Below are 14098 nucleotides of genomic sequence, written 5' to 3' on the forward strand. Positions count from 1 at the left end.
TCAGTAGTCATAATCCTATTGTTACTTATTTTGTTGGATCAAATTGTTCCAGATCTGGCCACTACAGCCCCTTTGAAACTCATTTTTACATGCCCCCATCATTCTTTGACTGCATCTTTACTTTTTGGGCATGGCAAGATATTCCGTGTTTATCTTGTGTTTTCCATGCCCAGCCTTAACAACAGCCATTTCTCCAAGGAGCCCTGGATTCGTCGAGTGGGGAATATTTAGGCATCAAGATCTGGTTGCTAGGTATGCTCAAATAAGTACTGCCCTGTATTTTACCTGGCAACCTTCTTCTGCCTCCATACATTAAGACCCATGAGTTTAGCCTTCCACCACCCTAGCTTTCCTCTCCAAACTTTGGTTCCCTTTGTCTCCAGAATGTTTACTTTTTGTTGAGTTGTAGAATATATAGAAAATGGTTTCAGAGTTGTTAATCCCTGTCTCTGTGAAAAGGAAGCCATTGAGAGTTTGTAATTTATTCCTTTTGTCTTTACTTTAGCCTAAGGACACTACTAAATGAGATGGCTGACCACTGTTCAGGTTGCTAGGGTTAGTCCTCCCATCCTTCAATGTGGATGTTACTTAGTTGAAATATTGCCGAGACCGGTTTGGCTCAGTGGATAGAGCGTCGGCCTGCGGACTGAAAGGTCCCAGGTTTGATTCGGGTCAAGGGCATGTACCTGGGTTGCGGGCACATCCCCAGTAGGAGATGTGTAGGAGGCAGCTGATCGATGTTTCTCTCTCATCGATGTTTCTAACTCTCTATCTCTCTCCCTTCCTCTCTGTAAAAAATCAATAAAATATATTTAAAAAAAAAAAGAAATATGTTTGTGTTGAATTTAGGGTTCCCCCCATCCTTATTGATTGTGTGTGTGTGTGTGTGTGTGTGTCTGTGTGAGAGAGAGAGAGAGAGAGAGAGAGAGACTCACATGGCCCCAGAATTCAACTGTGTATGAAACAGTATATTCAGAAAAGTGTCACACCTCTCCTTTTTTTTACCCTTATCCTAATAGGTAACCAATTTCATTAGTCTCTGCTTTGTCTTTTTTCTTTTCTTTTTAATGTATTTTTATTGATTTCAAAGGGAAAGGGAGAGGGAGAGATAGAAACATCAGTGATGAGAGAATCATTGATCAGCTGCCTCCTGCACATTGATTGGCTGCCTCCTACATGGGATCAAGCCCACAACTTGGGCATGTACCCTGACTAAGAATTGCATAGTGACCTCCTGATTCATAGGTCAGCGCTCAAACACTGAGCCACGCTAGCAGGGCTGTCCTTGTGTTTCTTATTGCTTACACACACACACACACACACACACACACACACACTAGCATACTGTAGCTACTCTTTTGCACTTTGCTTTTTTCACTTATTAATATATCCTAGGAATTACTCCACCTTAGTTCATAGAGTTCTTCCTGCTTTTTTTTGTTTGTCGGTTGCATAGTACTCTTTTTTTTTTTTAATATATATTTTATTGATTTTTTACAGAGAGGAAGGGAGAGAGAGAGTTAGAAACATCGTTGAGAAAGAAACATCGATCAGCTGCCTCCTGCACATCTCCCACTGGGGATGTTCCCACAACCCAGGTACATGCCCTTGACCGGAATCGAACCTGGGACCCTTCAGTCCTCAGGCCAACGCTCTATCCACTGAGCCAAACCGGTTTTGGCTGCATAGTACTCTTTTATGTGTGTGTACCACATCCCCTGTTTGGCCATTTGGTTTGTTTCCAGCAGTTTGCAGTTATAAACAGTGCTGTAAGGAAAAACCTCGTGCCTGTGTTTTTGCACCGAAGGAGTTGTATCTTCAGGGTGAATTCTTAGAGAGGAAATGGTTAGCTGTAAATGTAGATTTGTTAAGAGACTACAAAATTCTTCTCTGTAAGAGTCCTACCAGTTTGTATATTCCCTTTAGTCGTGAATTAGTTCTGTTTTCCACAGACTCACAAACTGAGTGTTGAGTGTGGTGGAATACTTTCTCAGTTATGCTAATCTTATAGATAATAGATTTTTTTTTTAAATGGTATATCATTATAGTTTTAATTTGAGTGTTTCTTATCCTGGAGCTATAGTATTTTAAAATTAAACTTTTTTTTTTTCTTCATAGACGGAACTGCAAAGGAAATCCAAATTGCTTGGTTGGGATTGGTGAGCATATTTGGTTAGGAGAAATAGATGAAAATAGTTTTCATAACATTGATGATCCCAATTGTGAGAGGAGAAAAAAGGTGAGCCATCATTTTTAAGTGATTTCATATGGTGTCCTGTGTTTGTTTTGTGCCTATGGTCAGAAACCATTACTGATTTCTGATAACTTGTGAAAAGGAAGCCGTTGAGAGTTTGTAATTTATTCATCAGAATGATGCCCCACGCTTGGCTGAGAGGCTGAAGGCGGTTCTACCATGTTGGCTGCGACGGTTTTAACAAAATTGTAACCTGAAATTGAAAAAAATAACGCGTCCTGTAACTTTTTTTTGTTGTAAATTTTCTGTTTTTGTAGAACTCATTCGTGGGCCTCACTAACCTTGGAGCTACTTGTTACGTCAACACATTTCTTCAAGTCTGGTTTCTCAACTTGGAGCTTCGGCAGGCGCTGTACTTATGTCCAAGTACCTGTAGCGACTACATGAGGGGAGATGGTATCCAGGAAGAGAAAGGTCAGTGGGATGGGATGGGTTCACTTCTGAGTGTTGCCAGTAGATCACATCCCAACCAGCCAAATAGAGGGAACTTGCTTTTGAGTGTTCCATGCCAGGCATGGTTGTAGTTCTTTATAAACATTGTCAAGGTTCAAAATCATCTTCCTTTTTTCTCTATATCATTTATGTAAAAAATGGCTAATACTCGCCCAGCCTGTGTAGCTTGGTGGTTGAGCATCGATCTATGAACCAGGAGGTCACAGTTCCATTCCAGGTCAGGGCAGTTGCCTGGGTCGTGGGCTCCATCCCCAGATTCCCAGTAGCGGACGTGCAAGAAGCAGCCAATCAGTGATCCCCTCTCATCATTGCTTCTATCTCTCTCCCTCTCTCTTCCTCTCTCTGAAACCAATAAATAAATAAATAAATGGCTAAAATTCAAGGGAAGGAAATATATTTGATGATACTTTCAAATTTTTTTAACATTTAAATTTTTTATTGATTTTTAGAGAGAGAGAGAGAGAGAGAAACATTGATTTGTTATTCCGTGTATTTATGCATTCATTGATTGATTCTTGCATGTGCCCTGACCCAGGATCTAACTCACAACCTGGATGCATCCGGATGATGCTCTAACTCAGTGGTTCTCAACCTTGGCTGCACATTAGAATCACCTGGGAATCTTTTCAAAATCCTGATTTCTGGGCCTCATCCTCTGGAAATTATGTTTCTTTGTTATGGGGTGGGGCCACATTAGTAACAAAGAAACAATTTCTGGAGGATGAGGCCCAGAAATCAGGATTTTAAAGATTCCCAGGTGATTCTAATGTGCAGCCAAGGTTGAAAACCACTGCTCTAACTAACTGAGCTACTTGGCCTGGGTAGGCTGTGATTGTAGTCCATTAATTTCTAGTGACTGATCAACATCAGTCAGTAAAGCAGACAAAGTTACTCTTTTGCCTAGTTTGTTACCTTGATGTATTTTAATTAATAAATAGTTCAGTATAACGCCAACTAAGCAAGTAATTCTAAGAGGCTACTGACAACTCTAATGAGGTAGATACTCGGCCCAGGGCAAGACAGTTGTGCCTTAGGTCCTAGTCAGTAGTTCATCTGTAAACCTCGTGCTGTCTTTTATATCTGATTTGAGCACAATGCTAATCTTTTTGTTTTATTTTTTTAATTGATTTCAGAGAGGAAGAAAGAGGGAAAGGGAGATTGAAACATCAATGATGAGAATCATTGATCAGCTGCTTTCTGCACGCCCCCTACTGGGGACCGAGCCGGCAACCCAGGCATGTGCCCTTGACAGGAATTGAACCCAGAACCCTTCTGTCCCCAGAACAACACTCTGCCCACTGGACCAAACCAGCCAGGGCACAATGCTAATCCCTTTCACTAGGAGTGAGAAAAGATAGGATGTGTAAGCCCCACCTCTTTCAGCCCTTCAGACAGTGGTGATACTTGAGGGTCTTGGTCCTTGTCAATGGTAATCTTTGCTTCACAACAATGTTTAAAAATTAAGTTTGTTCCCGCGTGCTTTCTTTCTATAGTTCTGAATATTTAAATCTGGACCAATAGTGTGTTAAATATTTAAGGTAATAGTGTATGTAAAGGTTGAATCATAAAACGGATCATTTAAAAAATTTTAGCATTGTTTTGCTGAAGTATAAATTTACCAATGAGAAGATAGTTTAATAACAAATGAAAACTAAATTTTTATTTTATAAACTGTTGTACCGTTGCCAGAATTCTTTGGGTATCTTCAAGAAATTTAAATACATTTTCTAAACACACAAATTCTAATATTTCACCGAAGTTCTTCATAAGCATGTACATTTCTGCTATTTCTTTTTTTAAATATATTTTTATTGATTTCAAAGAGGAAGGGAAAGGGAGAGAGAGAGAAACATCAATGGTGAGAGAGAATCATTGATGGGCTGCCTCCTGCACGCCCCCTACTGGGGATTGAGCCCGCAACCCGGGCATGTGCCCTTGACTGGAATCGAACTCAGGGCCCTTCAGTCCACAGGCTGACTGCTCTATCCACTGAGCCAAACCGACTAGGGCTCTGCTGTTATCTTAATGGTCACGGTGCTGTGTAGTGGAAAGGGCTTTTGTTGGGAATGGTGTGGTCTGAGTTTGATGCCCAGCTCAACCAGTCCCTTATTTTACAGATAGGAAAACCAGGGAGTAGGAGTTGTTGAAGATCTTATGGAGTATCTAGCCTGTCAAATAAAAGAGTTGGAGTAGATAAGACTTACTTGACAGCTTTTAACAGGCTGCGAAGGCCTTGCACCCCAGGAAGTAAGATTTTTATCTTTATTTTGCAAATGAAATACTGATTTCCTGGAAGTCACAATTGGCAGTAAAGAGATAAACTGTCAGTTTAATCAGAAGACAAACTGCACAATAACTTGAACAGAGAAAGCAAAGGGGATTATTAACAGGAAATTCAAGTAATGGGGAATTGTTTAGTAAGAATTAAACAGGACTTGAAACAATACAGGAGTAGCGGACGTAGGGAGCAGCCAGTAAGCCTGGGGCGGAGATCCAGACCTCTTTGGAGAGAGCATTGCCAAGGCTCACTAGATGCCCTAACGTTGGAAACTGCCTACAGCAGCGGTTCTCAACCTGTGGGTCCAGACCACTTTGGGGGTCGAACGACCCTTTCACAGGGGTCGCCTAAGACCATCGGAAAACACATATATAATGACATATTGTTTTTGTGATTAATCACTATGCTTTAATTATGTTCAATTTGTAACCATGAAATTGGGGGTCCCCACAACATGAGGAACTGTATTAAAGGGTCGCGGCATTAGGAAGGTTGAGAACCACTGGCCTACAGGAAGGTGCTGGGCCCAAAAGCCTCTGTGAAATCACCTGAGAGGTGCCTGAAGGTCATTCACTGGGTGCTCGTTTAAGAGGAAGTGTCTCGCCGAAACCGGTTTGGCTCAGTGGATAGAGCGTCGGCCTGCGGATTGAAAGGTCCCAGGTTCGATTCCGGTCAAGGGCATGTACCTGGGTTGCCGGCATATCCCCAGTAGGAGATGTGCAGGAGGCAGCTGATCGATGTTTCTCTCTCATCGATGTTTCTAACTCTCTATCTCTCTACCTTCCTCTCTGTAAAAAATCAATAAAACATATTTAAAAAAAAAAAAAAAAGGAAGTGTCTCAACAGACGCATTCTACTGTGCAGCTAGCTACCAGAGGAGGTCCTGAGGGACGCTCCTGGCCACTTGTAGGCTGCAGGGACCTGGAGTCTGAGAAGCTGCACCCCCCAGGAGTGTGGTGAGAGGCATAACTGAACTCTCCAGTGCCCCCTACTGACAAGATTTAACCTTGCCCTACCTGGCAAAGGAGAAATATTTGCGGAGCTCATCTGTTATCATAGAGCAGGCAAAGACGGGTGGATTTAGAGGTGAGAGGCAATAAATTAATAACTGGAACAGAAGGTAACACTCAAGTCTTTTAAGGCCCTTGAGATTCATGCTTCTGATTTGCCTACCTTCCCCCAACTCATTAAAATTCGCTATTCAAAAATTCTAGGATTTTTCATTCAAGTTTGAAACTCTAGCCTTGAGATTCCTGTCACTTGCTCTGTGTGTGGCAAGACCACATTAATGAAATTTCATTAAAGTGTTTGGCCATTTTATATGAACGGTGAATATGGTTTTTATTACTGGAATGGATGTTTTCAGTGTGATTTGTAGAAACTAGTCATGACTGTGATTGTTGAAATGTACATATGGCCTCTTGCTTTCATTTGTATATAGACAGCTATGGCCACCTCATTACTTCCAAAAGACATGTGGTTATGAATTTGTTTCTTTAGAAGTTTTAAAACAATAATAAAATACTATATAGTTTGAATGTAAGGGTGTTTAATTATATCTCATGTGAAGATGAAGTATATTTTAAAGTGTAGCAGTTTTTTAAACATAAACATTTTTTAAAAATAGATTATGAGCCTCAAACAATTTGTGAGCATCTCCAGTACTTGTTTGCCTTGTTGCAAAACAGTAATAGGCGATACATCGATCCATCGGGATTTGTAAAAGCCTTGGGCTTGGACACAGGGCAACAGCAGGTAAGAACCTTGTGTTTATTTTTTCAATATAAAAAGGTACCCAAGCATTCCTTAGAATGTTTATAGAAGGAAATGCTTTTATAAATTATTTTTTCTATCTTGAATTAAAGCATTTATTTACTGTTCAGTTTATTATACATTTTTCTTGATCCAATTTCTGAAAATTCCTATTTTGGGCACAAGATGATTCAGTACAGCTCTAGTCCTTGTTCATAAATGTCAAGTTCAAAGTACAGATGGTTTTGGGAATATTTAACTTATTTCTACTTGTATCAGAAGTTGAAAAGCAAGATTTGATTTTTCTTTTTATTAACCCAAACTTGTGTTGTAGGATGCCCAAGAATTTTCAAAGCTCTTTATGTCTCTTTTGGAAGATACTTTGTCTAAACAAAAGAATCCAGATGTGCGGAACATTGTCCAACAGCAGTTCTGTGGGGAATATGCCTACGTAACTGTGTAAGTGTGTTTCAGCTTTTCATGTTTTACTCTAAGACAGTCGTTTGTATGTTATCTAATTTTTAGTTCAGTTCCAAGTTATAGCTTTAGTGGATTATCATGGGACCTGAAATATTTATAGCAATACATTGCCATGGGAACATGTAAACAACTGTCTTGATAGTTACAGTTGAACCCATCCAGGTGTTGGGAACTGTGTCTGGTTGAGCACTTGCCACTTATTTAATGGCTGTGATGTGAGCTGAAAGAGTAAGATTAAAGTCAGCTAGAATACTAAGCGTAAATGTAGAATAACTCTTACAAACTTTCCTAATCCTGAAACACATGGCCTCACCAATCACTGTCTGTGTTTACTAAATATATATAGTGTAAATAATTTCTGTGAAAGAGAACTAAGGGAATAAACGCTTCTATGTTTCTAGGATGTAAAACAATAGAACTTTGTTTTTCCCACCCTGATCTTAATTTTATCACTCTTTTATTACAGTTGCAATCAGTGTGGCAGAGAGTCTAAGCTTTTATCAAAGTTTTATGAACTGGAGTTAAATATCCAAGGCCATAAACAGTTAACAGATTGTATCTCGGAATTTTTGAAGGTATTCAATTTTGTTTTATGTATTGTTTTTGCTCATTAACAGTTAAATACTATTTTGAATGGTTTTTGATTTAATGGATAAAGTCATTTCAACATTTTCTATATATGAAGTGTCTCTGGTTATGTAATGATCTAGAAGAACCTTAGTAAATTATAAAGTATTGAAGCAGGCTGCATCTTAAAATAATTTTTGACTATCTCAGGTTATGTGTATAAAAACTTACTGTGTGATCGGGGTAGTAGAGTGTTTAAGGAAATCTAAGCTGTTACTTTGTTTAATTTACATTTTCATTTAATGAGAGCTAGAATGTTTAATGTAAATAATTTTTATATCACTGGTCATTCTTCAGGTCTGCCACTTGATATTTCTACTTTCTGTATATTTAGATTTATGTACTGAAATGGAAGTGGTTCCCTTTTGTTCTGGGGGAAAAGCTGCTAGGAGGAAACCTTTGCTATCAAGAAGGAACAGACACATAGCATAATAGATGAACTTACTATTTTTGTACTTTTCCTACTCTCTTAGCACAACCATTAGATGCTAGAGATACTCATTCCTTGAATCCATTTAGCTAGTGTTCAGTGGTCGCTGTTCGGACACTGTTTCAGCTGTTGGGGATCACCATAGTGAGCTAAACAGACAAAACATTTTTGCCTTTAAGCAGCTTATAATGTAACTAGGGGCCCGGTGCACGAAATTTGTGCACTGGGTGTTGGGGGGGGGGGGGGCGGGGGGGAGTGTCCCTCAGCCCAGCCTGCCCCCTCTCACATACTGGGAGCCCTCAGGCGTTGACCCCCATCACCCTCCAATCGCAGGATCGGCTCCTTGCCCAGGCCTGATGCGCGGGCTCCGCCCCTGCCCCTGCAGGAAGCCTCTGGCTGAGGCGTCCGGCCCAGGCAGCGGGGACCCACAGCTGCAGCGGCCCCGCGATCGTGGGCTTCGCTTTAGGCCCAGGCAAGGGACCCCTAGCTCCTGGGACTGCCAGCTTCGACCGTGCCCAGCTCCCATCGCTGGCTCCACCCCTACTTCCTGCTATCACTGGCCAGGGCGGAAAAGGCACCTGATTCTCCGATGATCATGGCTGGGGGGCAGGGCAAAGGCGGCCCCAGGGCCGCCTTTGCCCTGCCCTCCAGCTCTTAGCTCCCCCCTGGGTTTCTGATCACTGTCAGTGGCAGGGGGCTTCTTCCTGCTTTCCCTTTTGCCTCCCTGCATTGTGCCTACATATGCAAATTAACCGCCATCTTGTTGGCAGTTAACTGCCAATCATAGTTGGCAGTTAATTTGCATATAGCCCTGATTAGCCAATGAAAAGGGTATCTTCGTACGCCAATTACCATTTTTCTCTTTTATTAGTATAGATGGTGTTGGGATCAGGGAGAGGCAGTAAAATAAATATAAGTAAAATACAAAGAATGTCAACTATAACAAGTGCTATGGAGAAAACTAAAGCAGGCAAGAAGGGTGGAGAATTTGGTAGGGATGAGGGTGCGGTTGGTTACAATTAGAAATAAGGTGATAGAAGGTGATGGTGTGAGCCATGCAAGAACCAGGAGGAGCATATTTGGGCTATTTTGTGACTGAAGTGAAACAAAAGGGAGAATGACAGGAGATGAAGTTGTAGAGATAACCAAGGACCGTTTCAGATAGGGTCTGGTAGACCTTTGTCAGAAGTTTGACTTTTATTCGAGTGAGGTCAGGCGCCATTGAAGAGCTGTGAGTGCAGGAGGGATGTAACCTGTTTTTAACAGGATAACTGGGTGATGTCTTGAGAAGAGGAGGCTGATGTGGGGCCAGGGCAGACAGATGTGATGGTGGCTTAGACCAAGGCTTAGTTGAAGAGATGATGTGTTTGGGTTTTAGATATGTTTTCAAAGTAGAGTGGATGAAATTTGCAGCTTGGATACGGAGAGTAAGAGGTGTCGAGGATTACTAAGGTTGGCCTGAGCACTGGAAGAATGTGGTTGCCATAACCCAGATGTGAAGGATTGTGGGAGGAGAATGTTTGGAAGAGGAATCAGGAGTTTGCACTGGGGCATGTTACATTTGAGAGGTATAGTTGAGGGATAAATTGAAGCTAGATAAAGTCCCCGGGGATGCCCTATCCAGTATGGCTCAGTGGATAGAGCGTCAGCCTGTGGACTGAAGGTTCTGGGTTCGATTCTGGTCAAGGGCATATACCTTGGTTGTGGGCACATCCCCAGTAGGGAGTGTGCAGGAGGCAGCCGGTCGATGTTTCTCTCTCATCATTGATGTTTCAATCTCTCTCTCCGTCTCCCTTCCTGTCTCTGAAATCAATAAAAATATATATTTTTAAAAAAATCCCCAGGGATGAGAGACAAGGACCAAGGACTGAGCCCCTGGGACATTCAAACATGAAGAAAGGGAGATAGGAGCAGTGGGCAGAGGAGGAGGAGGAGGACTGGCCAGTGAGTTGAGGGAAACAGGTGAATGTGGGATCCTGGAGCCAGGTGAATACAGTGGTGGTGCCAGTATTGTAGTATTTACAGTCATCTGTATCAAAAGCTATTATAGAAACAATAAGGAAAAATGTAAAAAGAAACTACCGTTAGCCATGACATTGAATTTCCCTGCACTCTTCTTTTAGCTTTCTCTTCTGTGGTTCAATAATTTTAACCCAGTGTGCGTGTGCACGCACGTGTGTAAAATTTGTGTATGTGTATCCTATATAATAAAAGCCTAATATGCAAGTTGACTGAATGGGGAACCGGGAGGAGGAAGCGGACCTAAGCCATCAGTCAGACATCCCCCAAGGGCTCCTGGTCTGCGAGAGGGCGCAGGCCGAGCTGAGGGAACCCTGAGTGCATAAATTTTCATGCACTGGGCCTCTAGTATATATATATAATTAATTTTGTATTGTGGTGCCCATGTGTAGTTTGTACCTATTCACTATTTTTAAATTAATTATGCTGCATCAAAATGCATATGATATTTCTTTTTTTTTTAAAATATATTTTATTGATTTTTTTACAGAGAGGAAGGGAGAGAGATAGAGAGTCAGAAACATCGATGAGAGAGAAACATCGATCAGCTGCCTCCAGCACATCTCCCACTGGGGATGTGTCCGCATCCCAGGTACATGCCCTTGACCGGAACCGAACCCGGGACCCTTCAGTCCGCAGGCCGACGCTCTATCCACCGAGCCAAACCGGTTTTGGCACTTTTTAAAAAAATTAAATCTTTATTGTTGAAAGTATTACACATGACCCCTTCTTCCCCCCATTGACCCCTTCTGTTATGCCCCACCACCCACCCAATGCCTTCACCACCCCACTGTCTGTGTCCATGGGTTATGCATATATGTATACAAGTTCTTTGATTTCTTCCCCCCCACTTCTCTCTGAGGTTCTGCAGTCTGTTCTATGCTTCTAAAACCCATTTCCCATCTCCTAGTTTTTAAAATATGATGTCTTGTTCCTTATCAGGAAGAAAGACTAGAAGGAGACAATCGATACTTCTGTGAAAACTGTCAAAGTAAACAGAATGCAACAAGGAAGATCCGGCTGCTAAGCCTTCCTTGCACTCTGAACTTGCAGCTCATGCGTTTTGTCTTTGACAGGTAAGTATGTGCAGGTGTAGTGTTTGTAGCTCATTATGGAATAATGTGCAGATTTTACTGTAGACAGGTAGTTATAGTTTGTAATGCTAGCTTGAGGATGAAAGTTATAGATGGAGCCTGTTGATTTGAAATGCGTGCATTTCATGATTTTATCACAAAATCCTTAAAGAAGCTAGGCATAAAATTCAGAAATAGAAAAGTAGAGACTCCTTATTTTTTATTCTGGGAAATTATTATTATTTTTTTTAAAATATATTTTATTGAGTTCTTACAGAGAGGAAAGGAGAGAGATAGAGAGTTAGCTGCCTCCTGCACACTCCCCACTGGGGATGTGCCCGCAACCAAGGCACATGCCTTTGACCGGAATCGAACCTGGGACCCTTCAGTCCGCAGGCCGACTCTCTATCCACTGAGCCAAACCGGTTTCGGTGGAAATTATTTTTAAGATGCAAAGGAAAAGCAAACATTTAGGTCGGAACTGAATTACTTGACATTCTGTATTATTGTTTAAGAACGAGAGTAAAATTTTTTGCTCATTATGGTACCCTCACCTCCATGGGAATATATATCTTTTATCATTAAAACCAGTCATTTCTTCCATAAAAAAGCAGGAACGTCTGTGGTTTCCTCTTGTGATCAAATCCAAACCTCTGGAAATAAGTGCTCTGTTTGGGATTAGCATTTTAAATTCATACCTTTTAAGTGATCGATTTATTTTGCCCAATTCTAAGACAGTATTATGTATACTTATACAGGTCTTTGAAGAAGGAAATCTGTTGAGTTTATTAAGATAGATGACAGAGCTTATGCATTGTTTTATGATTGTTTTAAGTATAACTATAATTAGCTTTTCTCTTGCTTAGGCAAACTGGACATAAGAAAAAGCTGAATACCTACATTGGCTTCTCAGAGCTTTTGGATATGGAGCCTTATGTGGAACATAAAGGTAATATTTTTACTGAGCAGTGATAATCATAGTGCTCAGAGATCATAACTTGTGATCTGCCTATGATGAATACAGAATAGTACTACTACATTTTATTACCTAATCTCTGGGAACAAAGGCTTTTTGGGTGAGCTGAAATGTTGCTTTATTTTCTGCAGAGATTAGATGGTTCATCAATATCTGCATAACTAAGGGTATCTATATAATAAAAGCCTAAGCAACCATTATGGCGGAGCAACCAGAAGGACCGGTCGCTATGATGTGCACTGACTACCAGGGGGCAGATGCTCAACACAGGAGCTGCCCCCTGGTGGTCAGCACGCTCCCATAGGGAGTGCCACTCAGCCAGAAGCCAGGCTCATGGCTGTGCTGGCAAGCGCAGCAGCAGTGGTGGGAGCCTCTCCTGCCTCCGCAGCAGCACTAAAGAGCCAGGGGGGTTCTGGACTGCGAAAGGGTTGTCTCACTGCCAGCTTAGGCCCGTTCCTGCGGGTTTCCGGACTGCCAGAGGGTTCAGGCTGGGTTGAGGGACAACCCCCCCCCCTCCCCCGCATGAATTTCGTGCACTGGGCCTCTAGTAAAAGAATAAAAAATGAAAAAGATATTTCACTGTTCCTGAACCCACACTTGCTACCTTTAAGTGTCAATATGTATCTGTAATTCTTTACTAAATTAAGTCTCCAAGCTGCCCCCACATTTTTTACTTTTTTTTAAAACATTTTATCAAAAACATTAGGTGACAAATCTAATATGTATATTGTAATTCATATCTGACCACTAGTGAGAAGAGTTCTAGGGTGCTATGAGATAGTTTCAACAAGAAATAGTTTACTACTTTTTCTTTTGATAGTCTTTACCTTACCAAACAGGGTGATTCTTATCAGAGACAACCAACATCTTACCCTTACTGGAAGGACTGTTTTACTTGCCTTTTAAGATTGATTGTATTGTTGATGAAATTTTTGATGTCGAAATTATGTAATAAACTCTGTCTCTTTACATAAAAAGGTTTTGGAGGCAGCTCATTGCAGAAATAAGCCATAAAACAAAACCTTGAAAAGAAATGATTGGGGAGGTTGGGAAGCCATATGGTAAATATGTGAGCTTTAAAATGTACAATGCTCTGTCAAGACTGTGGCTTAAAATTGGCTTTTCCCTGGAAGAACGAAACTACTGACTACAGACTGTGTCACTGTTGAATTTGGCTGAACAAATGACCTTCGCTCTAACCCTGGCCGTGTGGCGCCGTTGGTTGAAGCGTGGTCCTATACACTGAGAAGGCCGGGGTTTGATTCCTGGTTGCAGGTTGGGGCAGACATTCAGGTTGCAGTTTCCATCCAAGGTCAGAGTGCATACAGGAGGCAACTGATCCATGTTTCTCTCTCTCCCTTGTTCTCTTTCTAAAATCAATAAAAACATATCCTTGGGTGAGGATTTAAAAAAACCGAAGTACCATCTTTCTTAAGTTGAGTATAAAATTTATCAGCAATAATGGTAATGTGATATGATTCAATGGTAATAGAATCGTATCGTTAATGCCAATACTTCTGTGGTTTATTGTCATCATTAAATAATTTAGGAAATACTGCCTTAGCCGATCTGGCTCAGTAGAGAGGGTTTGGCCTGCAGACTGAAAGGTTCCAGTTTTGGTTCCGGTCTAGGGCACATACCTCGGTTGCAGGCTTGATACCCTTCTGAGTTGGAGCATGTGTAGGAGGCAACCAATCAACATGTCTCTCATGTCGACATTTCTCTCTCTGACTCTCCCTCTCCTTTCCATTCTCTC

General features: G+C 41.4%; 1 protein-coding gene across 6 annotated transcripts in view; it reads left to right on the forward strand.

Moving 5' to 3' along the window:
• Positions 1-14098, forward strand: part of USP48 (ubiquitin specific peptidase 48) — a 67338-nt gene that overhangs the window by 9808 nt on the left and 43432 nt on the right. For 5 of the 6 annotated variants that reach the window (XM_059690936.1, XM_059690937.1, XM_059690933.1 and 2 more), the window contains exons 2-8: positions 2119-2239; positions 2512-2668; positions 6613-6740; positions 7072-7196; positions 7684-7792; positions 11236-11369; positions 12233-12315. In XM_059690936.1, the coding sequence (XP_059546919.1) occupies positions 2119-2239; positions 2512-2668; positions 6613-6740; positions 7072-7196; positions 7684-7792; positions 11236-11369; positions 12233-12315 (857 nt within the window). Of the gene's footprint in view, positions 1-2118; positions 2240-2511; positions 2669-6612; positions 6741-7071; positions 7197-7683; positions 7793-11235; positions 11370-12232; positions 12316-14098 lie in introns of those variants that run through there. The other variant, XM_059690939.1, reaches the window with a different exon arrangement.

The sequence above is a fragment of the Myotis daubentonii genome, chromosome 3, assembly GCF_963259705.1.
Source record: "Myotis daubentonii chromosome 3, mMyoDau2.1, whole genome shotgun sequence".
NCBI lineage: Eukaryota > Metazoa > Chordata > Mammalia > Chiroptera > Vespertilionidae > Myotis > Myotis daubentonii.